The sequence below is a fragment of the Pseudophryne corroboree genome, chromosome 1 (assembly GCF_028390025.1).
Source record: "Pseudophryne corroboree isolate aPseCor3 chromosome 1, aPseCor3.hap2, whole genome shotgun sequence".
Classification (NCBI taxonomy): Eukaryota; Metazoa; Chordata; class Amphibia; order Anura; family Myobatrachidae; genus Pseudophryne; species Pseudophryne corroboree.
The window spans coordinates 1,098,047,170-1,098,072,372 of NC_086444.1; the positions used below are offsets into that span (position 1 = coordinate 1,098,047,170).

Here is a 25,203-nt window from a genome sequence, read left to right on the forward strand (position 1 = left end):
ACACAGTCAGTGAACTTAGCTGTTGTCCTCCCTTGTACTCTTACTGGGGTGCTCTGCCCAAACTTAAAGTAATGGTAGAAAGAACTGCTGCAATATCCACGATCAATACTGGGAGGGAGTTGCCACTGTGCTCACTATGGGGTATATTCAATTGAAGTCGAAAGCTGCAGTCTGTCGAAAAGACGGCAGTTTTCGACTTTTTGTTATTCGATATAACCCCAAATTATTCAACAAGTTGAGGAATTCGACTGGTCGAAAAGCACGTGGATCGGCGGAATAGCTGCCGATCCACGTGCTTCTGTCGAAAACAGGGCCAACCCCCCCTCCACTGACAGCTACACCAGACAGCCGCTAGCAGCAGCAGGACGGGACACCGTGAGCGGACAAATCCGACAGTCTGATTTGGCCGCTCATTTGAATAGGGCTTGTCGGATCCATTGCGACGAATGCATGTCGGAATGGATCCGACTTTGGTTGAATATGCCCCTATACCCAGACATGTAGGAGCTGCTGCACCTGAGTAAAGGTGTCCTGCCTTTCACATACATACATGCAGGCAATAATAAAATCTGAGATGATGTAACACTACAGAGAAGTGTCAGTTCTTCAAGTGTGTCAGTTCTTGATATGAGTTATGATGAATTACGTCTAATGTTTGGACTGATGGACTCCGCTATGAAGGTGTGGACATCGTTATCATAAGAACATAATTAAGAATAAAACAGACAACCGTGTGTGTTTGAAATAGATTGTATTAAGAATTACAGGGGTATATAAAGACAGCCGGCTTTGTAAGCAGCCAAGGGGAATGGGGGCCAGTAGATATTGAACACAGACAAAACAGTCTATGGTGCCAGTGTAAAATGCACTACACAGTGGCTAGCATTGCTGACTTCCAGCACTGGCATCATGGGTTGTATTCTAACCAAGACCCTATGGGCGGGATTCAATTCGTTTCACCCCTTTTCAAACTCGTTGCGTTTCTGCCCTCAAGGATGTTTTATCATTATTTCAGCTCGCTACCCCCGGAGTAGTGAGGCACCCAACCCTTTACACAGCTAAACCTGATTAATATGGGTGCAATATGCGTGATAACAAAGATCATTTTAGAAAGGAAACTGGGCGTGATATACCATTTGAATCTCACCCTGTGTGTGTTATTTTTCTATGTATTCCCTGTGTTTATTTACGTTTCCTCCAAGCACTCCGTAGCAGTTTACCATCACAAAGTCAAAACATACTGGTAGATTAAATGTCTTCTAACAGAAAAATGACCTGCGTCTGTAAAGTTAGACTAAAAGCTACAATGTGGCAGGGACTAACGTGAAAGATCCAGAATGAACCAACGTGGGGTACACATGGAGAGATCCGTGCTTAATATCTAAACAATCTGACTAGATTGCTTAGAAGTTAAATACGGATCTCAACATGTGTATGCCCCATAGCGATAGCGATGCACGACCCCACGTGTCGCTATTGCCGGTACTCATTTCACCACAGTGTGGAGTGAGCGCCCCCCCAGCACACATCACGCTGAGCTGGGGGAAAGATGTGTGCCGATCGGTCTGTGCTATATCGCTCAGTACACATCTCCCTGTGTGTACCCCCCTTAAGATTGCTGTCTCAGCCTCTGCAGAAAATGTCAATTGCTTTGAGTCATATTGAGAGAAAGGCTCTACTTAAAAGCTAAAAAGAGTTACTATACACTGTATTCCTACCCAGCCGATGTCGCAGCTCATACATGGGAGCACCCTTGTTTTATTCAGCACATGAATGTAATATATTTGAAATCATTTCTACTTGTGAAAAGTGCTTCAAAATATTTTAAAGAGCACTTATCCTACACAAACTAGAAAGCAGACTTTCTATGGGCTGTACCAAAACACACGAGACAAAAATAAGAATTTACTTACCGATAATTCTATTTCTCGTAGTCCGTAGTGGATGCTGGGGACTCCGTCAGGACCATGGGGAATAGCGGCTCCGCAGGAGACAGGGCACAAAAATAAAGCTTTAGGATTAGGTGGTGTGTACTGGCTCCTCCCCCTATGACCCTCCTCCAAGCCTCAGTTAGGATACTGTGCCCGGACGAGCGTACACAATAAGGAAGGATATTGAATCCCGGGTAAGACTCATACCAGCCACACCAATCACACCGTATAACTTGTGATCTGAACCCAGTTAACAGTATGACAAACGTAGGAGCCTCTGAACAGACGGCTTACAACAATAACAACCCGAATTTGTTTGTAACAATAACTATGTACAAGTATTGCAGACAATCCGCACTTGGGATGGGCGCCCAGCATCCACTACGGACTACGAGAAATAGAATTATCGGTAAGTAAATTCTTATTTTCTCTAACGTCCTAAGTGGATGCTGGGGACTCCGTCAGGACCATGGGGATTATACCAAAGCTCCCAAACGGGCGGGAGAGTGCGGATGACTCTGCAGCACCGAATGAGAGTACTCAAGGTCCTCCTCAGCCAGGGTATCAAATTTGTAGAATTTTGCAAACGTGTTTGCCCCTGACCAAGTAGCAGCTCGGCAGAGTTGTAATGCCGAGACCCCCCGGGCAGCCGCCCAGGATGAGCCCACTTTCCTTATGGAATGGGCCTTGACAGATTTAGGTTGTGGCAAGCCTGCCACAGAATGTGCAAGTTGAATTGTGCTACAAATCCAACGAGCAATCGTCTGCTTAGAAGCAGGAGCACCCATCTTGTTGGGTGCATACAATATAAACAGTGAGTCAGACTTTCTGACTCCCGCCGTTCTTGAAATATATATTTTCAATGCCCGGACCACGTCCAACAACTTGGAATCCTCCAAATCGTTAGTAGCCGCAGGCACCACAATAGGCTGGTTCAGGTGAAACGCTGACACCACCTTAGGCAGAAAATGAGGACGCGTCCGCAGTTCTGCCCTGTCCGTATGGAAAATCAGATATGGGCTCTTATATGATAAAGCCGCCAATTCTGATACTCTCCTGGCTGAAGCCAGGGCCAGTAGCATGGTTACTTTCCATGTAAGATACTTCAACTCCACCGATTTGAGCGGCTCAAACCAATGGGATTTGAGAAAATCCAAGACTACATTAAGATCCCACGGTGCCACTGGGGGCACAACCGGGGGCTGTATATGTAGTACTCCTTTTACAAAAGTCTGGACTTCAGGAACTGAAGCCAATTCTTTCTGGAAGAAAATCGACAGGGCCGAAATTTGAACCTTAATGGACCCCAATTTGAGGCCCATAGACAATCCTGTTTGCAGGAAATGTAGGAATCGACCCAGTTGAAATTCCTCCGTGGGGGCCTTCCTGGCCTCACACCACGCAACATATTTTCTCCAAATGCGGTGATAATGTTGTGGAGTCACCTCCTTCCTGGCTTTTACCAGTGTAGGAATGACCTCTTCCGGAATGCCTTTTTCCCTTAGAATTCGGCGTTCAACCGCCATGCCGTCAAACGCAGCCGCGGTAAGTCTTGGAATAGACACGGTCCCTGCTGAAGCAGGTCCCGTCTTAGAGGTAGAGGCCACGGATCCTCCGTGAGCATCTCTTGAAGTTCCGGGTACCAAGTTCTTCTTGGCCAATCCGGAGCCACTAGTATCGTTCTTACTCCCTTTTGCCGTATAATTCTCAGTACTTTTGGTATGAGAGGCAGAGGAGGGAACACATACACTGACTGGAACACCCACGGTGTTACCAGAGCGTCCACAGCTATTGCCTGAGGGTCTCTTGACCTGGCGCAATACCTGTCCAGTTTTTTGTTGAGGCGGGACGCCATCATATCCACCATTGGTTTTTCCCAACGGTTCACAATCATGTGGAAGACTTCTGGATGAAGTCCCCACTCTCCCGGGTGTAGATCGTGTCTGCTGAGGAAGTCTGCTTCCCAGTTGTCCACTCCCGGAATGAATACTGTTGACAGTGCTATCACATGATCTTCTGCCCAGCGAAGAATCCTTGCAGCTTCTGCCATTGCTGTCCTGCTTCTTGTGCCGCCCTGTCTGTTTACGTGGGCGACTGCCGTGATGTTGTCCGACTGGATCAACACCGGCTGACCCTGAAGCAGGGGTTTTGCCAGACTTCGAGCATTGTAAATCGCTCTTAGCTCCAGTATATTTATGTGAAGAGACATCTCCAGGCTTGACCATACTCCCCTGGAAGTTTCTTCCCTGTGTGACCGCTCCCCAGCCTCTCAGACTGGCATCCGTGGTCACCAGGACCCAGTCATGTATGCCGAATCTGCGGCCCTCTAACAGATGAGCACTCTGCAACCACCACAGAAGAGACACCCTTGTCCGTGGCGATAAGGTTATCCGCTGATGCATCTGCAGATGTGATCCGGACCATTTGTCCAGCAGATCCCACTGAAAAGTTCGTGCGTGGAATCTGCCGAATGGAATCGCTTCGTAAGAAGCCACCATCTTTCCCAGGACTCTTGTGCATTGATGCACAGACACTTTCCCTGGTTTTAGGAGGTTCCTGACAAGTTCGGATAACTCCCTGGCTTTCTCCTCCGGAAGAAACACCTTTTTCTGAACCGTGTCCAGAATCATTCCCAGGAACAGCAGACGTGTCGTCTGGGTCAACTGAGATTTTGGAAAATTCAGAATCCACCCGTGTTGTTGCAGCACTAGTCGGGTTAGTGCTACTCCGTCCTCCAGCTGTTCTCTGGACCTTGCCCTTATCAGGAGATCGTCCAAGTAAGGGATAATTAATACGCCTCTTCTTCGCAGAAGAATCATCATTTCGGCCATTACCTTGGTAAAGACCCGAGGTGCCGTGGACAATCCAAACGGCAGCGTCTGAAACTGATAATGACAGTTTTGCACCACGAACCTGAGGTACCCTTGATGTGAAGGGCAAATTGGGACATGCAGGTAAGCATCCTTTATGTCCAGGGACACCATAAAGTCCCCTTCTTCCAGATTCGCTATCACTGCTCTGAGTGACTCCATCTTGAACTTGAATTTTTGTATGTACAGGTTCAAAGATTTCAGATTTAGAATAGGTCTTACCGAGGCGTCCGGCTTCGGTACCACAAATAGCGTGGAGTAATACCCCTTTCCCTGTTGTAGGAGGGGTACCTTGACTATCACCTGCTGAGAAAACAGCTTGTGAATGGCTTCCAATACCGTCGCCCTGTCTGAGGGAGACGTTGGCAAAGCAGACTTTAGGAACCTGCGAGGGGGAGACTTCTCGAATTCCAACCTGTAACCCTGAGATACTACCTGCAGGATCCAGGGGTCCACCTGTGAGCAAGCCCACTGTGCGCTGAAATTCTTGAGTCGACCCCCCACCGCTCCTGAGTCCGCTTGTAAGGCCCCAGCGTCATGCTGAGGGCTTTGCAGAACCCTGAGAGGGCTTCTGTTCCTGGGCAGGGGCTGCTTGCTGCCCTCTCTTACCCCTTCCTCTGCCCCGAGGCAGATATGACTGTCCTTTTGTCCGCTTGTTCTTATAGGACCGAAAGGACTGCGGCTGAAAAGACGGTGTCTTTTTCTGTTGGGAGGGGGTCTGAGGTAAAAAGGTGGATTTTCCGGCAGTTGCCGTGGCCACCAGATCCGATAGACCGACGCCAAATAATTCCTCCCCTTTATACGGCAATACTTCCATATGTCGTTTGGAATCCGCATCACCTGACCACTGTCGCGTCCATAAACTCCTTCTGGCAGATATGGACATCGCATTTACTCTCGATGCCAGAGTGCAAATATCTCTCTGAGCATCTCGCATATAAAGGAAAGCATCCTTTAATTGCTCTATAGTCAATAAAATACTGTCCCTATCCAGGGTATCAATATTTTCAGTCAGGGAATCCAACCAGACGACCCCAGCACTGCACATCCAGGCTGAGGCGATGGCTGGTCGCAGTATAACACCAGTATGTGTGTATATACTTTTTAGGGTAGTTTCCAGTCTCCTATCAGCTGGATCCCTGAGGGCGGCCGTATCAGGAGACGGTAACGCCACTTGTTTTGATAAGCGTGTGAGCGCCTTATCCACCCTAGGGGGTGTTTCCCAGCGCGCCCTAACCTCTGGCGGGAAAGGGTATAATGCTAATAACTTTTTTGAAATTAGCACTTTTCTATCTGGGTTAACCCACGCTTCATCACATACATCATTTAATTCCTCTGATTCAGGAAAAACTACAGGTAGTTTTTTCACCCCCCACATAATACCCCTTTTTGTGGTACTTGCAGTATCAGAGATATGCAAAGCCTCCTTCATTGCCGTGATCATATAACGTGTGGCCCTACTTGAAAATACGTTTGTTTCATCACCGTCGACACTAGATTCAGTGTCTGTGTCTGGGTCTGTGTCGACCGACTGAGGTAAAGGGCGCTTTACAGCCCCTGACTGTGTCTGAGACGCCTGGGCAGGTACGAACTGGTTTGCCGGCCGTCTCATGTCGTCAACTGATTTTTGTAATGTGCTGACATTATCACGTAATTCCATAAACAAAGCCATCCATTCCGGTGTCGACTCCCTGGGGGGTGACATCACCATTATCGGCAATTGCTCTGCCTCCACACCAACATCGTCCTCATACATGTCGACACACACGTACCGACACACAGCAGACACACAGGGAATGCTCTTATCGAAGACAGGACCCCACTAGCCCTTTGGGGAGACAGAGGGAGAGTTTGCCAGCACACACCCAAGCGCTATAATATATATGGGAACAACCTTATATAAGTGTTGTTCCTTATAGCAGCTTAAATATATCAAAATATCGCCAAAAAATGCCCCCCCTCTCTGTTTTACCCTGTTTCTGTAGTGCAGTGCAGGGGAGAGTCCTGGGAGCCTTCCTCACAGCGGAGCTGAGCAGGAAAATGGCGCTGTGTGCTGAGGAGAATAAGCCCCGCCCCCTATTTCGGCGGGCTTTTCTCCCGGAGTTTTAGATATCTGGCATGGGTTAAATACATACATATAGCCTCAATGGCTATATGTGATGTATTCTTTTGCCATAAAGGTATTAAATATTGCTGCCCAGGGCGCCCCCAGCAGCGCCCTGCACCCTCCGTGACCGCTTGGTGTGAAGTGTGTGACAACAATGGCGCACAGCTGCAGTGCTGTGCGCTACCTTCATGAAGACTGAAGAGCCTTCTGCCGCCTGTTTCCGGACCTTCAATCTTCAGCATCTGTAAGGGGGGTCGGCGGCGCGGCTCCGGGACGAACCCCAGGGTGAGACCTGTGTTCCGACTCCCTCTGGAGCTAATGGTGTCCAGTAGCCTAAGAATCCAATCCATCCTGCACGCAAGTGAGTTGAAATTCTCTCCCCTAAGTCCCTCGATGCAGTGAGCCTGTTGCCAGCAGGACTCACTGAAAATAAAAAACCTAAAAACTTTTTCTAAGCAGCTCTTTAGGAGAGCCACCTAGATTGCACCCTGCTCGGACGGGCACAAAAACCTAACTGAGGCTTGGAGGAGGGTCATAGGGGGAGGAGCCAGTACACACCACCTAATCCTAAAGCTTTATTTTTGTGCCCTGTCTCCTGCGGAGCCGCTATTCCCCATGGTCCTGACGGAGTCCCCAGCATCCACTTAGGACGTTAGAGAAATCTGGAATAAGTGGTATAAGTTCAACGACATGGGACATGAACATGCGTGTAGATGGCGACACAAACTATTGGATGATCATTGTGAATCTCTGAGGTATTGATACAATGCAAATTTGTTGAGCTATTGTTTCTTTTTCAGGCGGAAGCATGGGTCGTACATGTGGCGTGACTGAGTGGCAAAAGGGAGCCATTGTTTTTGGCAGAGAGCATGGCCTGAAGGAGATAGCAGCGTTTGTTGGTGTGCCCTCAAAGACAGTGAGTAATAGCCATCCACAGTGGAAGCATGGACACTAAGAATCGCAGCGGCAGATCAATGGTTTAGTAACTATTTCCAGACCGCCAAGGGAAAGTAATAGCTGAATTTACTGAACATAGTGTTTGTGCCTGATTCATTAACTCATTCTTACAGCCATCATACAGATGTGTCCTCATCAGGGGCGCTTTATGAGAGGAGGCGGCCGGTGTGCTGCCTCCTCCTCTCTGCCAGTAGCACTGGAGAGTCTAAGCACTAGAAGGCTCAGGCTCTATTGCGCATGCGCAGATCACCGGGAAAATGGTGCAGGGGGTGAATTTTCCCAGTGATTTCTCTACTGCGCATGTGCAGAACACTGAAAACGGACGAAGAACCATTTTCAGTGTTTCTACAGCGCTGCTGACGTCCGCATGGGACTCCGGAGTGGTAAGTATTTAAAAAATGGGTGCAGTGTGTGCGGTGGGGGCCCCCTCTGGACTCAGATACCCGTGTGCACCACACACAGTGCACCCATTATAGATATGCCAGTGGTCTTTCTATACAAGTGCTATAGTCACACCAGCCAGGTCTCGCGAGAGATTGCTAGCTTTGGGTGTCTTTCTTAAAATCCACCTTCGTTGCAACACAATGCTTTTTCGCACCTGGAGACTGTGCTGATTAATGTGATATGTGACACTTGTATATCTGTGTGCAACCGAGTCTCTGAATCTGCATACAAAGCCGCAGCTTTTTACAAGTCGCATAGTGCACACAATATACAAGGGTTGCATATCAAATAAATCAGCAGTCTCCTGGAGCATCCTTGTTGCATCTCACTGTGCATTTTTGGCAAAAAAAAAAAAAAAAGAGCCATTAAACGTTGGAATTGCATGGGACCTAGCGGCTAGCTCGCGCCAGGCATCTCATACTGCGTGGCTAGATGTACGAGGACACAGATATACGGGAGAATTCAATAGTTCTCCTCCACGGCTGTCACTAGATGGCATCCAACGGAGAAACTCAGTTGCTCCATTTGGGCACAGGTGCAGAGGGGGACACCTTTCAGCTTGCTGTCTCCTGAGGTGTCGAGCAGAAGTATGTGAAACTCCGTGGTTTGGGCACTCTAACAAGGAGTTCAGACACTACTGTACATGCGGCAAACCTCGGTCTAATTGGGTGCAACAAACACAGTAAGTAATGGGCGCCCAGAACAATTGAATTGCTCCGTCAGGCGCCCATTAATTATTGCAGCTGTTAAAACAATTGAAATGCTCCACAAAAAGTCTTATTCCAGATACCTTTTTAAGTTTACTGTTACATGACAACACAGTTTATGGATTGTAAACTTTTATAACAGGCTCATGGAAACATAAAAATTTGCTTAAAAAAAACACAACCAGAATACAAATCATACCTGGGGGATCCATAAAGTCAAAGTGCACTAAGTCATCAATACCAAGTTTCTTTAGTTGCAGCACGACGGAGCCCAAATTAGACCTCAGGATCTCAGGGTATGTGTTGTCCTAAACAAGAAAAATACAAAAACCTGTATGTCAAATACTGACTTACATTACACGCGTCGTCATCAGACTAGATTCCCTCCTGTCTTAGGACAGGAACACATGATATGAATATACTGTGTACAGGCAATTGTATTTACACACATTTATCTCATTCACTAAATCAGGAAAGAATGCATATTCCCTATGAATTACCGCCAGAAGTCAATGGGAAAAAAGTTATACCACTTTTGTGACAAAATGTACTTCTTTACTCGATACACAGATTTCTTGCTGGTACAGCTACACTATTTATATTTCTTTAGAGACCAAATATGTTTAAGGGATATGTCAAAGTCGTATTCACTTGCTGGGGATGAGGAGCTGCGAGGCTCAGCTGAAACTCATGACAGCAAAAGGGCATCGCTATAGGTCATACAAAATAGCCACACAATCATGACAATATCTGTCGGTCATAAAGATTACTAGTTGATTTATATATCATAATGCGCTCATTTTAACGATGTATCCAATTTATATCACTGTATGGGGTATATATAATTGAAGTCGGATCCATTCCAACATTCATGTGTTGGAATGGATCCGACCTGGGCTAATGCATTCTCAATTCGACTTAAAAAAAATAAAAAAAATAAATAAAATAAAGTCGAATGGAGATGCGGGAGCATAGACGGGGGGAGCAGCGCTACAGCAGCAGCTATATAGCCGCTGTTGTAGCACTGCTCTCCCCCCCGCATCACAGCCGCCGCTCACGGCAGCGTCCACCCGGCTCCAGCAAACGAGTTCTCACTTGCTGGAGCAGAGTGGACGCTGCTGTGAGCGGCAGTTGTGATACATCCTCCGGTGCTGCTCTACCAGTCTGCCCGCGGCTCTCCCCCGTCCCTGCTCCCGCATCTCACTTCAGATGGTCTAAAAGGGGGCCAAAACACAAGCACGCGGATCGGCAGCCACGTGCATTTTGACAAGTCGAATTCCTCGACTTGTCAAATAAATTGGGGTTAAATTGAATAGGTCGGAACCCCCTTCGACTTCAATTGAATATACCCCTATATGTACTTTACACCTTATCACCGTAATGTTACCACAGCAGGCGTTACATATTTCAACTACAACTTACAGTCAGTGAATATCAAAATTACTAAAGAGTATTAATAGGCTCAGGATCTACGATTTCTTTTTTTTTCTTTAAAAAAAAAAAGAAAAAATCAAATAATTGGTTTTATTTTATGTGAATAGTATCAGCTTTCAGTGAGATATTATGCTTTTGGTCGGTAATTGTGTAAATTCAACGAATGCAGAAAAAAAGCACACATACCTGCATTTCTGTTTTGTATGCTTTCTCTGTATAAAGTCGGAAACATTTTCCCGGCCTGGTACGACCGGCACGGCCTGCCCTTTGCTGCGCCGAAGCCTTGCTGATGGCAGTCACCAAAAGAGATTCTACTCGAATACGAGGGTTATACACCTGTTCACAACAAGCAGATTAGCACAGAATACTGCTAACAGCCATAACCATTACATTATGTAACATTCAAATGCTGCATTAAAAAAAAAAAAAGAACACACTTTACATGCCCATTCAACTACAGTTGGGTACCCTGGATCATGAGGAATAGAGGTTATTTTAGGTTTCTGGTGCTTTACAAATATTCCAAAAAACATACTTGCTTTCCCCTTCCCTCTATCCCCCCGCATGCAGCGATCCTATTTATCTCTCTAACCAAGCTGGGGGAAAAAAACACTGAGAAAAAAACTAATTTAAAAAAAAGTTACACTTTTTTTCTCCTACATCCAATGGGTGAAAGTCCAAAGATGCCCCATCAGGTAAGAACGCTTATGCAATTGTGGCACGTAGAACCTTAGGAACAAAAGTGGCTCTCTCAGATGCAAATACAATAAACCAGCAACATTTGTGAAGCGAATAAACCAAAGTGCACGCAGCTGCACAACGCAGTTGTTCAGTCAAAGCACCGTGTTCTGCTGGCCCCGAAGTGCTCACCTCTTCTATAGGCACAGCAGAGGACCAAAAGCAAGTCCTACCGACAGATCTGCAATGCCCTAACATCCAGCGATGTGAAGGCTTCCCTCATCACCATAGACTAATTCCTACACAGTGTCAGAAGCACAATGTCCAGATGTAGAACCACATGCTGATAAAATGGTCTAACTGCAAATCAGCACTTCCAGCCCGAAACCACCTGCTCAACCTCATATCTGCTGAAACCAATGGGAGGCTGTTTTAAAAGCTTACAACACATAATTCAGGTCTCTATATACCAATGGGAAACTGTAGGCTGGTCATAAGTGCATTACATCCTGTAAAATCTGCTGCACATCAGGTATAATTGCCATCTTCTAATGGACCACACCAGAACTGGGAGTCGCTTACAGATTTGACATTTCCACTAAGCAGTCCAGCACTACTGCCCTTTCCTAATAGCACAGGGCCTCAGTTTTGACCTGTGGCTCTAACAAAAGGGTCCCCATCGGAGGACCGCCCCTGCGCAGAATATGGCTAGAGCCCACTCCATTTTACAGATAGCCTGATGCAATGGTGTAAATCACATACAGTAAAAAAAACAGGTAGCCGAGGAAGCCAAGTTCCCTCTCCAAAAAATGTCCCCATGCCAGGTTTAAGTGCCAATATCCTACTAAAGCAGGGGTGTCCAAACTTTTTGCAAAGAGGGCCAGATTTGGTGAGGTGAAAATGTGTGGGGGCCGACCAGATACACATTATATGCCCCCAGCAGGGCTGCCAGATACACATTATATGCCCCCAGCAGGGCTGCCAGATACACATTATACGCCCCCAGCAGGGCTGCCAGATACACATTATATGCCCCCAGCAGGGCTGCCAGATACACAAATGCCCCCAGCAGGGCTGCCAGATACACAAATGCCCCCAGCAGGGCTGCCAGATACACAAATGCCCCCAGCAGGGCTGCCAGATACACAAATGCCCCCAGCAGGGCTGCCGGATACACAAATGCCCCCAGCAGGGCTGCCAGATATACAAATGCCCCCAGCAGGGCTGCCAGATACACACTGGAGAACTACTTACAAGTGAAAATGGTTTAGCCCAGAACACCTATGAGGGGGTGAAGCACTGAACTTATTGAGATCGCTGATCACCGCACACTGCCTCGGAGCTTCAGTAAAGATGGGCACCATGATGATCCTCCATGGTGTCTCCTTTTACAGATTCATACACACAGGAGGGCTGGGTTTGTCTCGGCGGGAAAGGCAACACCAGCCCTCATGTCTCACCAGATCAGCGGCAGACCAGCCTATAGTCTGCACGCAGTGGAGCGGAAGATAGCAGTCAGTCACCGTACAGCACGTCTGACAGCAACGGGTGGGGGATGTCAGTGCGGTGGGGTGCAGCGGTCTGCATAGGCAGTGTGCCCGAGAGCTGCACAGAGGCGGCAGGCCGGTGAAAATGTGAGCACGGGCCGCAATTGGCCCCCGGGCCGGACTTTGGACATGCCTGTACTAAAATGAACCTCTATAACTCATGGTTCGGCAGAAAGATTATTTTTCTTTAGTTTTGTAATAACCTTCACGTCACTTCCGTCTTCTGTGCCACTTAAAGATTCCTAATGCTTTCTCTGGCAGGAAGCCCTACTGTAGCAAGTGTTTGCACAAAAATACATGACCAACATACCTTTTGCTTAGCAAATCCTGGGTCAATAACAAATACAACACCATCAATTGTTAACGAGGTTTCAGCGATATTGGTGGAAACCACAACCTAACAAATAGGGTAAAAAAAAAAATACATTAAAAAAAAAAAACATTTAACACTTGTATAAAACACATTATACACACACAAATCTCTTAAATTAAGTTTTGTAGCTTATATGCATTTACCAGTAATACAAATTACATAAGTGAGCAAAGCAGGCGATGCTCACCAAAAACAATAAGATTTTACTCACCGGTAAATCTATTTCTCGTAGTCCGTAGTGGATGCTGGGGACTCTGTAAGGACCATGGGGAATAGACGGGCTCCGCAGGAGACTGGGCACTCTAAGAAAGATTTAGTACTACTGGTGTGCACTGGCTCCTCCCTCTATGCCCCTCCTCCAGACCTCAGTTAAGGAAACTGTGCCCGGAAGAGCCGACATTACAAGGAAAGGATTTTGGAATCCAGGGTAAGACTCATACCAGCCACACCAATCACACCGTATAACTTGTGATAAACTTACCCAGTCAACAGTATGAACAAACAACAGAGCATCAAACAATGGATGCCAACATAACATAACCCTTTATTAAGCAATAACTATATACACGTATTGCAGAAAGTCCGCACTTGGGACGGGCGCCCAGCATCCACTACGGACTACGAGAAATAGATTTACCGGTGAGTAAAATCTTATTTTCTCTAACGTTCTAGTGGATGCTGGGGACTCCGTAAGGACCATGGGGATTATACCAAAGCTCCCAAACGGGCGGGAGAGTGCGGATGACTCTGCAGCACCGAATGAGAGAACTCCAGGTCCTCCTCAGCCAGGGTATCAAACTTGTAGAACTTAGCAAATGTGTTTGAACCCGACAAAGTAGCTGCTCGGCAAAGCTGTAATGCCGAGACCCCTCGGGCAGCCGCCCAAGAAGAGCCCACTTTATTTGTGGAATGGGCTTTCACTGATTTTGGATGCGGCAATCCAGCCGCAGAATGAGCCTGCTGAATCGTGTTACAGATCCAGCGAGCAATGGTTTGCTTTGAAGCAGGAGCACCTAGCTTGTTGGATGCATACAGGATAAACAGCGAGTCAGTCTTCCTGACTCCAGCCGTCCTGGTTACATAGATCTTCAAAGCCATGACTACATCAAGCAACTTGGAAACCTCCAAGCCACGAGTAGCCGCAGGCACCACAATGGGTTGGTTCAAATGAAAAGATGACACCACCTTCGGCAGAAATTGCGGACGAGTCCGTAATTCTGCCCTGTCCACATGGAAAACCAGATAGGGGCTTTTACATGACAAAGCCGCCAATTCTGACACACGCCTAGCCGAAGCTAAGGCCAATAGCATGACAACTTTCCACGTGAGATACTTTAGCTCCACGGTCTTAAGTGGCTCAAACCAGTGGGATTTCAGAAAACCCAACACCACGTTGAGATCCCAAGGTGCCACTGGTGGCACAAAAGGGGGCTGAATATGCAGCACTCCCTTAACAAACGTCTGAACTTCAGGAGAAGCCAGTTCCTTTTGAAAGAAAATGGATAGGGCCGAAATCTGGACCTTTATGGACCCCAACTTCAAGCCCATAGTCACCCCAGACTGTAGGAAGTGCAAGAACCGGCCCAGCTGGAATTCCTCTGTAGGGGCCTTCCTGGCCTCACACCAGGCAACATATTTTCGCCATATACGGTGATAGTGTTTTGCTGTCACGTCCTTCCTAGCCTTTATCAGCGTAGGAATAACTTCATCCGGAATGCCTTTCTCCGCTAGGATCCTACGTTCAACCGCCATGCCGTCAAACGCAGCTGCGGTAGTCTTGGAACAGACAGGGCCCCTGTTGCAACAGGTCCGGTCTGAGAGGCAGAGGCCATGGGTCCTCTGTGAGCATTTCTTGCAGTTCCGGGTACCAAGCCCTTCTTGGCCAATCCGGAACAATGAGAATTGTTCTCACTCCTCTTTTTCTTACGATGCTCAGCACCTTGGGTATGAGAGGAAGAGGAGGAAACACATAGACCGACTGGAACACCCACGGTGTTACTAGTGCGTCCACAGCTATCGCCTGAGGGTCTCTTGACCTGGCGCAATACCTTTGTAGCTTTTTGTTGAGACGGGATGCCATCATGTCCACCTGTGGCAGTTCCCATCGATTTGTAATCTGAGTGAATACTTCGTGATGAAGTCCCCACTCTCCCGGGTGGAGGTCGTGCCTGCTGAGGAAGTCTGCTTCCCAGTTGTCCACTCCCGGAATGAACACTGCTGACAGTGCTTGCACGTGATTCTCCACCCAACGAAGAATCCTGGTGGCTTCCGCCATCACCACTCTGCTTCTTGTGCCGCCTTGGCGGTTTACATGAGCCACTGCGGTGATGTTGTCTGACTGAATCAGCACCGGTTGGTTTCGAAGCAGAGGCTCCGCTTGACTCAGGGCGTTGTATATGGCCCTTAGTTCCAGGATATTTATGTGCAGACAAGCCTCCTGACTTGACCACAACCCTTGGAAGTTTCTTCCCTGAGTGACTGCCCCCCATCCTCGGAGGCTCGCATCCGTGGTCACCAGGACCCAGTCCTGTATGCCGAACCTGCGGCCCTCGAGAAGGTGAGCACTCTGCAGCCACCACAGAAGAGACACCCTGGCCCTCGGGGACAGGGTGATCAGCCGATGCATCTGAAGATGCGATCCGGACCACTTGTCCAACAGATCCCACTGAAAGATCCTCGCATGGAACGTGCCGAAGGGAACGGCTTCGTACGATGCCACCATCTTTCCCAGGACTCGCGTGCAGTGATGCACCGACACCTGTTTCGGTTTTAAGAGGTCTCTGACTAGCGTCACGAGCTCCTGAGCCTTCTTCGCAGGGAGAAACACCTTCTTCTGGTCTGTGTCCAGAATCATGCCCAGGAAGGGCAGACGCGTCGTAGGAATCAGCTGCGACTTTGGGGTATTCAGAATCCAGCCATGCCGCTGCAACACTTCCTGAGAGTGTGCTACGCTGACCAGCAACTGCTCTCTGGACCTCGCCTTTATGAGGAGATCGTCCAAGTATGGGATAACTGTGACTCCTTGTTTTCTCAGGATCACCATCATTTCCGCCATTACCTTGGTAAATATTCTCGGTGCCGTGAAGAGCCCAAACGGCAACGTCTGGAATTGGTAATGACAGTCCTGTACCACAAATCTGAGGTACTCCTGATAAGGTGGATAAATGGGGACATGCAGGTAAGCATCCTTGATGTCCAGAGACACCATAAAATCCCCCTCTTCCAGGCTTGCAATGACCGCTCTGAGCGATTCCATTTTGAACTTGAATCTTTTCAGATAAATGTTCAGGGACTTTAAATTCAATATGGGTCTGACCGAACCGTCTGGTTTCGGTACCACAAACATTGTGGAATAGTATCCCCTTCCCTGTTGAAGGAGGGGAACCTTTACCACCACCTGCTGGAGATATAACTTGTGAATTGCCGCTAACACTACTTCCCGTTCCATGGGGGAAGCCGGCAGGGCCGATTTGAGGTAACGGTGAGGGGGCATCACTTCGAATTCCAGCTTGTATCCCTGAGACACAATCTGTATAGCCCAGGGATCCATCTGTGAGTGAACCCACTGGTGGCTGAAATTTCGGAGACGCGCCCCCACCGCTCCTGGCTCCACCTGTGGAGCCCCAGCGTCATGCGGTGGATTTAGTGGAAGCCGGGGAGGACTTCTGTTCCTGGGAACTAGCTGTATGGTGCAGCTTCTTTCCTCTACCCCTGCCTCTGGCAAGAAAGGACGCACCTCTGACCTTCTTGCTTCTTTGTGATCGAAAGGACTGCATTTGGTAATACGGTGCTTTCTTAGGCTGTGAGGGAATATATGGCAAAAAATGTGACTTCCTAGCCGTAGCTGTGGAAACTAGGTCCGAGAGGCCGTCCCCAAACAATTCCTCACCCTTGTAAGGCAAAACCTCCATGTGCTTTTTGGAGTCGGCATCACCTGTCCATTGCCGAGTCCACAGGACCCTTCTGGCAGAAATTGACATTGCATTTATTCTAGAGCCCAGTAGGCAAATGTCCCTCTGGGCATCCCTCATATATAGGACATCGTCTTTTATATGCCCCAGGGTCAGTAAAATGGTATCTTTGTCTAAGGTAAGCAGTTCCTCAGACAGATTATCTGTCCATGCTGCTACAGCACTACACATCCAGGCCGACGCAATTGCCGGCCTCAGCAGAGTACCTGAATGTGTATAAACAGACTTCAGGATACTTTCCTGCTTCCTATCGGCAGGATCCTTTAAGGCGGCCGTATCCTGTGATGGCAGGGCCACCTTCTAAGATAAGCGCGTCAGAGCTTTATCTACCCTAGAGGAGGATTCCCAGCGCATCCTGTCCGTTGGCGGGAAAGGATACGCCATAATTAACCTTTTGGAAATCAGCACTTTCCTATCGGGGGAATCCCACGCTTTTTCACATAACTCATTTAACTCATGTGAAGGGGGAAAAGTCACCTCTTGCTTTTTCTCCCCATACATATAAACCCTCTTGTCAGGGACAGGGTTTACCTCTGATATGTGCAATACATCCTTCATTGCTATAATCATGCAGCGGATGGCTTTAGCCATTTTAGGCTACAATTTTGCATCATCGTCATCGACACTGGAGTCAGAATCCGTGTCGATATCTGTGTCAACAATTTTGGATAGTGGGCGTTTGAGACCCTGACGGCCTCTGCGCTGTAGGTTCAGGCATGGGCTGAGACCCCGACTGTCCCAAGGCATCAGCTTTAACCAACCTTTTATGCAAGGAGTTTACATTATCATTTAACACCTTCCACATATCCATCCAATCAGGTGTCGGCGGCGACACGTCATTCATCTGCACTTGCTCTGCCTCCACATAGCCCTCCTCGTCAAACACGTCGACACATACGTACCGACACACCACACACACAGGGGATGCTCTATATGAGGACAGGACCCCCACAAGGCCTTTTGGAGAGACAGAGTATGCCAGCACACACTCCAGCGCTATATGACCCAGGAAACACACAGTAACTTAGTGTTTACCCAGTAGCTGCTGTATATATGATTAATGCGCTAAATTTATGTGCCCCCCCTCTCTTTTTACTCTCTTTCTACCGTGAGTCTGCAGGGGAGAGCCTGGGGAGCTTCCTCTCAGCGGAGCTGTGGAGAGAAAATGGCGCTGGTGAGTGCTGAGGAAGAAGCCCCGCCCCCTCAGCGGCGGGCTTCATGCATACTACAGTGCCCAGCTGTATATATGCTGCTTTTGCCAGGAGGTAATCAATTGCTGCCCAGGGCGCCCCCCCCCTGCGCCCTGCACCCTACAGTGACCGGAGTGTGTGGGTTAGTGTGGGCTCAATGGCGCACAGCTGCAGTGCTGTGCGCTACCTCATATGAAGACAGGAGTCTTCTGCCGCCGATTTTGACGTCTTCTTGCTTCAACCCGCCGGCTTCTGTCTTCTGGCTCTGCGAGGGGGACGGCGGCGCGGCTCTGGGAACGGACGACCAAGGTTAGGTTTCTGTGTTCGATCCCTCTGGAGCTAATGGTGTCCAGTAGCCTAAGAAGCGCAACCTAGCCGCAGTTAGTAGGTTTGCTTCTCTCCCCTCAGTCCCACGTAGCAGAGAGTCTGTTGCCAGCAGAAGCTCTCCGAAAATAAAAAACCTAACTAAAAATAAGAATTTACTCACCGGTAATTCTATTTCTCGTAGTCCGTAGTGGATGCTGGGAACTCCGTAAGGACCATGGGGAATAGACGGCTCCGCAGGAGACTGGGCACATCTAAAGAAAGAATTAGGACTATCTGGTGTGCACTGGCTCCTCCCCCTATGACCCTCCTCCAAGCCTCAGTTAGGACACTGTGCCCGGAAGAGCTGACACAAGGAGGAAGGATTTTGAATCCCGGGTAAGACTCATACCAGCCACACCAATCCCACCGTATAACTCGTGATAGGAAACCCCGGTTAACAGTATGATAACAAAAGGAGCCTCTGAACAGATGGCTCGCAATAATAACCCGATTTGTATAACAATAACTATTTACAAGTATTGCAGACAATCCGCACTTGGGATGGGCGCCCAGCATCCACTACGGACTACGAGAAATAGAATTACCGGTGAGTAAATTCTTATTTTCTCTGACGTCCTAGTGGATGCTGGGAACTCCGTAAGGACCATGGGGATTATACCAAAGCTCCTAAACGGGCGGGAGAGTGCGGACGACTCTGCAACACCGAATGAGAGAACTCCAGGTCCTCCTCAGCCAGGGTATCAAATTTGTAGAATTTTGCAAACGTGTTTGCCCCTGACCAAGTAGCAGCTCGGCAAAGTTGTAAAGCCGAGACCCCTCGGGCAGCCGCCCAAGAAGAGCCCACCTTCCTTGTGGAATGGGCTTTTACAGATTTAGGCTGCGGTAGTCCTACCGCAGAATGCGCCAGCTGAATAGTGCTACAAATCCAGCGCGCAATAGTCTGCTTAGAAGCAGGAGCACCCAGTTTGTTGGGTGCATACAGGATAAACAGCGAGTCAGTTTTCCTGACTCCAGCTGTCCTGGAAACATAAATTTTCAGGGCCCTGACTACGTCCAGTAACTTGGAATCCTTCAAGTTCCCAGTAGCCGCAGGCACCACAATAGGTTGGTTCAAGTGAAAAGCTGATACCACCTTCGGGAGAAATTGAGGACGAGTCCTCAATTCTGCCCTATCCATATGGAAAATCAGATAAGGGCTTTTATAGGACAAAGCCGCCAATTCTGACACACGCCTGGCTGAAGCCAGGGCCAACAGCATGACCACTTTCCACGTGAGATATTTCAAATCCACAGTCTTAAGTGGTTCAAAGCAATGTGATTTCAGGAACTCCAAAACCACATTGAGATCCCAAGGTGCCACTGGGGGCACAAAAGGAGGCTGAATATGCAGAACTCCCTTGACAAAAGTCTGAACTTCAGGCAGGGAAGCCAGTTCTTTCTGGAAGAAAATCGACAGGGCCGAAATCTGGACCTTAATGGACCCCAATTTGAGGCCCAACGTCACCCCTGTTTGCAGGAAATGCAGGAATCGACCCAGTTGAAATTCCTCCGTTGGGGCCTTCCTGGCCTCACACCACGCAACATATTTTCGCCAAATGCGGTGATAATGGTTCGCGGTGACATCCTTCCTGGCTTTGATCAGGGTAGGAATGACCTCCTCCGGAATACCCTTTTCCTTCAGGATCCGGTGTTCAACCGCCATGCCGTCAAACGCAGCCGCGGTAAGTCTTGGAACAGACAGGGCCCCTGCTGCAGCAGGTCCTGTCTGAGCGGCAGAGGCCAAGGGTCCTCTGAAAGCATCTCTTGAAGTTCCGGGTACCAAGCTCTCCTTGGCCAATCCGGAACCACGAGTATAGTTTTCACTCCTCGCCTTCGTATTATTCTCAGTACCTTGGGAATGAGAGGCAGAGGAGGAAACACATAAACCGACTGGTACACCCACGGTGTTACTAGAGCGTCCACAGCGATCGCCTGAGGGTCCCTTGACCTGGCGCAATATCTTTTTAGCTTTTTGTTGAGGCGGGACGCCATCATGTCCACCTGTGGTCTTTCCCACCGGTGTACAATCATTTGGAAGACTTCTGGATGAAGTCCCCATTCTCCCGGGTGGAGGTCGTGCCTGCTGAGGAAGTCTGCTTCCCAGTTGTCCACTCCCGGAAAGAACACTGCTGTCAGTGCCAACACATGATTTTCCGCCCATCGGAGAATCCTTGTGGCTTCTGCCATTGCCCTCCTGCTTCTTGTGCCGCCCTGTCTGTTTACATGGGCGACCGCCGTGATGTTGTCTGATTGGATCAGTACCGACTGGTTCTGAAGCAGGGGCCTTGCTTGGCTTAGGGCATTGTAGATGGCCCTTAGCTCCAGAATATTTATGTGAAGCGAAATCTCCTGATCCGACCACAGTCCTTGGAAATTTCTTCCCTGTGTGACTGCCCCCCAGCCCCGAAGGCTGGCATCCGTGGTCACCAGGACCCAGTCCTGTATTCCGAATCTGCGGCCCTCTAGTAGATGAGCCCTCTGCAGCCACCACAGCAGCGACACCCTGGTCCTTGCCGACAGGGTTATCCGCTGTTGCATCTGGAGATGGGACCCGGACCATTTGTCCAACAGGTCCCACTGGAAAGTCCTTGCGTGGAACCTTCCGAATGGAATTGCTTCGTACGAAGCGACCATTTTTCCCAGGACTCGTGTGCATTGATGTACCGACACCTGTCCTGGTTTTAGGAGGTCTCTGACTAGAGACGACAACTCCTCGGCTTTTTCCACTGGAAGAAACACTTTTTTCTGGTCTGTGTCCAGAATCATTCCCAGGAACAGAAGACGTGTCGTCGGGACCAGCTGTGACTTTGGAATATTGAGAATCCAGCCGTGCTGTTGTAGCACTTCCCGAGAAAGTGCTACCCCCACTACCAACTGTTCTTTGGACCTCGCCTTTATCAGGAGATCGTCCAAGTACGGGATAATTAAAACTCCCTTCTTGCGAAGGAGTATCATCATTTCGGCCATTACCTTGGTAAAGACCCTCGGTGCCGTGGATAACCCAAACGGCAGCGTCTGGAACTGATAGTGACAGTCCTGTACCACAAATCTGAGGTACTCCTGGTGAGGGGGGTAAATGGGGACATGTAGGTACGCATCCTTGATGTCCAGGGAGACCATGTAATCCCCCTCTTCCAGGCTCGCAATAACCGCCCTGAGCGATTCCATCTTGAACTTGAACCTTTTGATATAAGTGTTCAAGGCTTTTAAATTTAAGATGGGTCTCACCGAACCGTACGGTTTCGGTACCACAAACATTGTGGAATAGTAACCCTTTCCTTGCTGAGGGAGGGGTACCTTGACAATCACTTGCTGTGAATACAGTTTTTGGATAGCCACCAACACTGCCTCCCTGGCAGAGGGAGTTGCTGGTAAGGCAGATTTTAGAAAACGGCGGGGGGGGGGGGGGGGGGGGGGGACGTCTCGAATTCCAGCCTGTACCCCTGAGATACTACTTGAAGGGTTCAGGGATCCACCTGTGAGAGAGCCCACTGTGTGCTGAAATTTCTGAGACGAGCCCCCACCGTACCCGGGTCCGCCTGTGAAGCCCCAGCGTCATGCTGTGGACTTACCGGACGCGGGGGAGGACGTTTGCTCTTGGGAACTGGCTGTATGCTGCAGCTTTTTCCCTCTACCTTTGCCTCTCGGCAGAAAGGACGCGCCTCGAGCCCTCTTGTGTTTTTGGGGCCGAAAGGACTGTACTTGATAATACGGTGCTTTCTTTTGCTGTGGGGTAGCTTGTGGCAAAAATGTCGATTTCCCAGCCGTAGCTGTGGAAACGAGGTCTGAGAGACCATCCCCAAACAGTTCTACCCCCTTAAAAGGCAAAACTTCCATGTGCCTTTTTGAATCGGCATCACCTGACCACTGCCGAGTCCATAACCCCCTTCTGGCGGCAATGGACATTGCACTTATTTTTGATGCCAGCCGGCAAATATCCCTCTGTGCATCACGCATGTATAAGACAGCGTCTTTTATATGCTCTACTGTCAGCAAAATATTGTCCCTATCTAGGGTATCAATATTATCCAACAGGGAATCTGACCACGCAGCAGCAGCACTGCACATCCATGCTGATGCAATCGCTGGTCGCAATATAATGCCCGTGTGTGTATATATAGCTTTTAGGGTAGCTTCCTGCTTTCTATCGGCAGGATCCTTTAGGGCGGCTGTATCCGGAGACGGTAGTGCCACCTGTTTTGATAAACGTGTAAGCGCTTTATCTACCCTAGGGGATGTTTCCCAACGTGACCTATCCTCTGGCGGGAAAGGGTACGCTGCCAATAACCGTTTAGAAATTATCAATTTCTTATCGGGGGAAGTCCAGGCTTCCGCACACACCTCATTTAATTCCTCAGATGCAGGAAAAACTACTGGGAGTTCTCACCGAACATAATACCCTTTTTTGTGGTACCTGGGGTACTATCAGAAATGTGTAATACATTTTTCATTACCTCAATCATGTAACGGGTGGACCTATCGGAGGGTACATTTGTCTCATCGTCGTCGACACTGGAGTCGGTATCCGTGTCGACATCTGTGTCTGCCATCTGAGGTAGCGGGCGTTTTAAAGCCCCTGATGACATTTGAGACGCTGGAACAGTCACAAGCTGAGTAGCCGGCTGTCCTATGTCGTCAAACCTTTTATGTAAGGAGCTGACACTGTCACGTAATTCCTTCCATAAGTCCATCCACACAGGTGTCGACCCTTCAGGGGGTGACAACACACTTACAGGCATTTGCTCTGCCTCCACATCATTTTCCTCATCATACATGTCGACACAGCGGTACCGACACACAGCACACACACAGGGAATGCTCTGACAGAGGACAGGACCCCACAAAGCCCTTTGGGGAGACAGAGGGAAAGTATGCCAGCACACACCAGAGCGCTATAAAGTGTGTTTTCCCCTTATAGCTGCATATATATTATACTGCGCCTAAATTTGTGCCCCCCCTCTCTTTTTTACCCTTTCTGTAGTGCAGGACTGCATGGGAGAGCCAGGGAGCGATCCTTCCAGCGGAGCTGTGAGGGAAAATGGCGCCAGTGTGCTGAGGGAGATGGCTCCGCCCCTTTTTCGGCGGGCTTTCTCCCGCAATTTTAAGATTTCTGGCAGGGGTTAATATACACCTATATAGCCTCTGGGGCTATATATGGTGTCAGTTTGCCAGCCAAGGTGTTATTTATTGCTGCTCAGGGCGCCCCCCCCCAGCGCCCTGCACCCATCAGTGACCGCAGTGTGTGGTGTGCATGAGGAGCAATGGCGCACAGCTGCAGTGCTGTGCGCTACCTTGGAGAAGACAGAAGTCTTCAGCCGCCGATTTTCCGGACCTTCTTGCTTCTGGCTCTGTAAGGGGGACGGCGGCGCGGCTCCGGGAACGGACGAAGAGGTCGGGTCCTGTGTACGATCCCTCTGTAGCTAATGGTGTCCAGTAGCCTAAGAAGCCCAAGCTACCACCACTTAGGTAGGTTCGCTTCTCTTAGTCCCTCGGTGCAGTGAGCCTGTTGCCAGCAGGTCTCACTGTAAAATAAAAAACCTAAATTATACTTTCTTTCTAGGAGCTCAGGAGAGCCCCTAGTGTGCATCCAGCTCAGCCGGGCACAAAAATCTAACTGAGGCTTGGAGGAGGGTCATAGGGGGAGGAGCCAGTGCACACCAGATAGTCCTAATTCTTTCTTTAGATGTGCCCAGTCTCCTGCGGAGCAGTCTATTCCCCATGGTCCTTACGGAGTTCCCAGCATCCACTAGGACGTCAGAGAAATACTTTCTTATTAGCAAGCTCAGGAGAGCTCAATAAAAAGCACCCAGCTCTGTCCGGGCACAGATTCTAACTGAGGTCTGGAGGAGGGGCATAGAGGGAGGAGCCAGTGCACACCAGCAGTACTAAATATTTCTTTGAGTGCCCAGTCTCCTGCGGAGCCCGTCTATTCCCCATGGTCCTTACGGAGTCCCCAGCATCCACTAGGACGTTAGAGAAAATAAACATATACCATTAATTTCATCCTGAATCAATCTTATAAAACACAATCGCAATATAGTGGTTACAAAAGCTGATCACATGCCACTAGTGATAATGGTATCATAGGCTCCCCTAAATGCACACAATGCTCATGAAAATAAAATAACGTAACACTGAAGTATACTTTGTATGCTATTTAGGTGTACAATCGTGTATGCATCTCTTCCATCTACATCTAAAATGTGATGCATTTCCTGATAAGGTAATCCATTAATACTGTACATAAGCTAAAGTGTCCTATCCTCTAACAAGGTGCTACCCTGAGAGCAGAGTAAGTATAAGGTCACACATTGCAATACTGTGTAACACTTTGCAGATTGATTTCGATACAGATCATCAAATTAGATAGGAGTCCAGTCTATGACCTTGTCAGAAACAATCTGTATACGGTTACAAAGATCTTGAATTTTGTTTCCATATCCAGTGACCACTGCAGGAAACACATGTGCTGGAAGCTGAACTTATACTACTGTATACTGCCCTCACCAATAATACTAATACTTTTATTACAATTACTCACCCGTGGACATCAGGTTTATATATTGATGGGAAAAATCCCTCAGAACAATATACAAATGAAAGAATAGGAACTATAACCCGGAATATA

At 48.6% G+C, this 25,203-nt stretch overlaps 1 protein-coding gene across 2 annotated transcripts in view; it reads right to left on the bottom strand.

Annotated features, from left to right (window-relative positions):
* The window catches only part of DHX15 (DEAH-box helicase 15), a 114,976-nt gene that overhangs the window by 18,347 nt on the left and 71,426 nt on the right, over positions 1 to 25,203 (bottom strand). For both annotated transcript variants that reach the window (XM_063921769.1, XM_063921779.1), the window contains exons 7-9: positions 12,986 to 13,072; positions 10,637 to 10,786; positions 9,216 to 9,324 (exon numbers count right to left, since the gene is read on the bottom strand). In XM_063921769.1, coding sequence (XP_063777839.1) covers positions 9,216 to 9,324; positions 10,637 to 10,786; positions 12,986 to 13,072 — 346 coding nt within the window. The remainder of the gene's footprint in view (positions 1 to 9,215; positions 9,325 to 10,636; positions 10,787 to 12,985; positions 13,073 to 25,203) is intronic.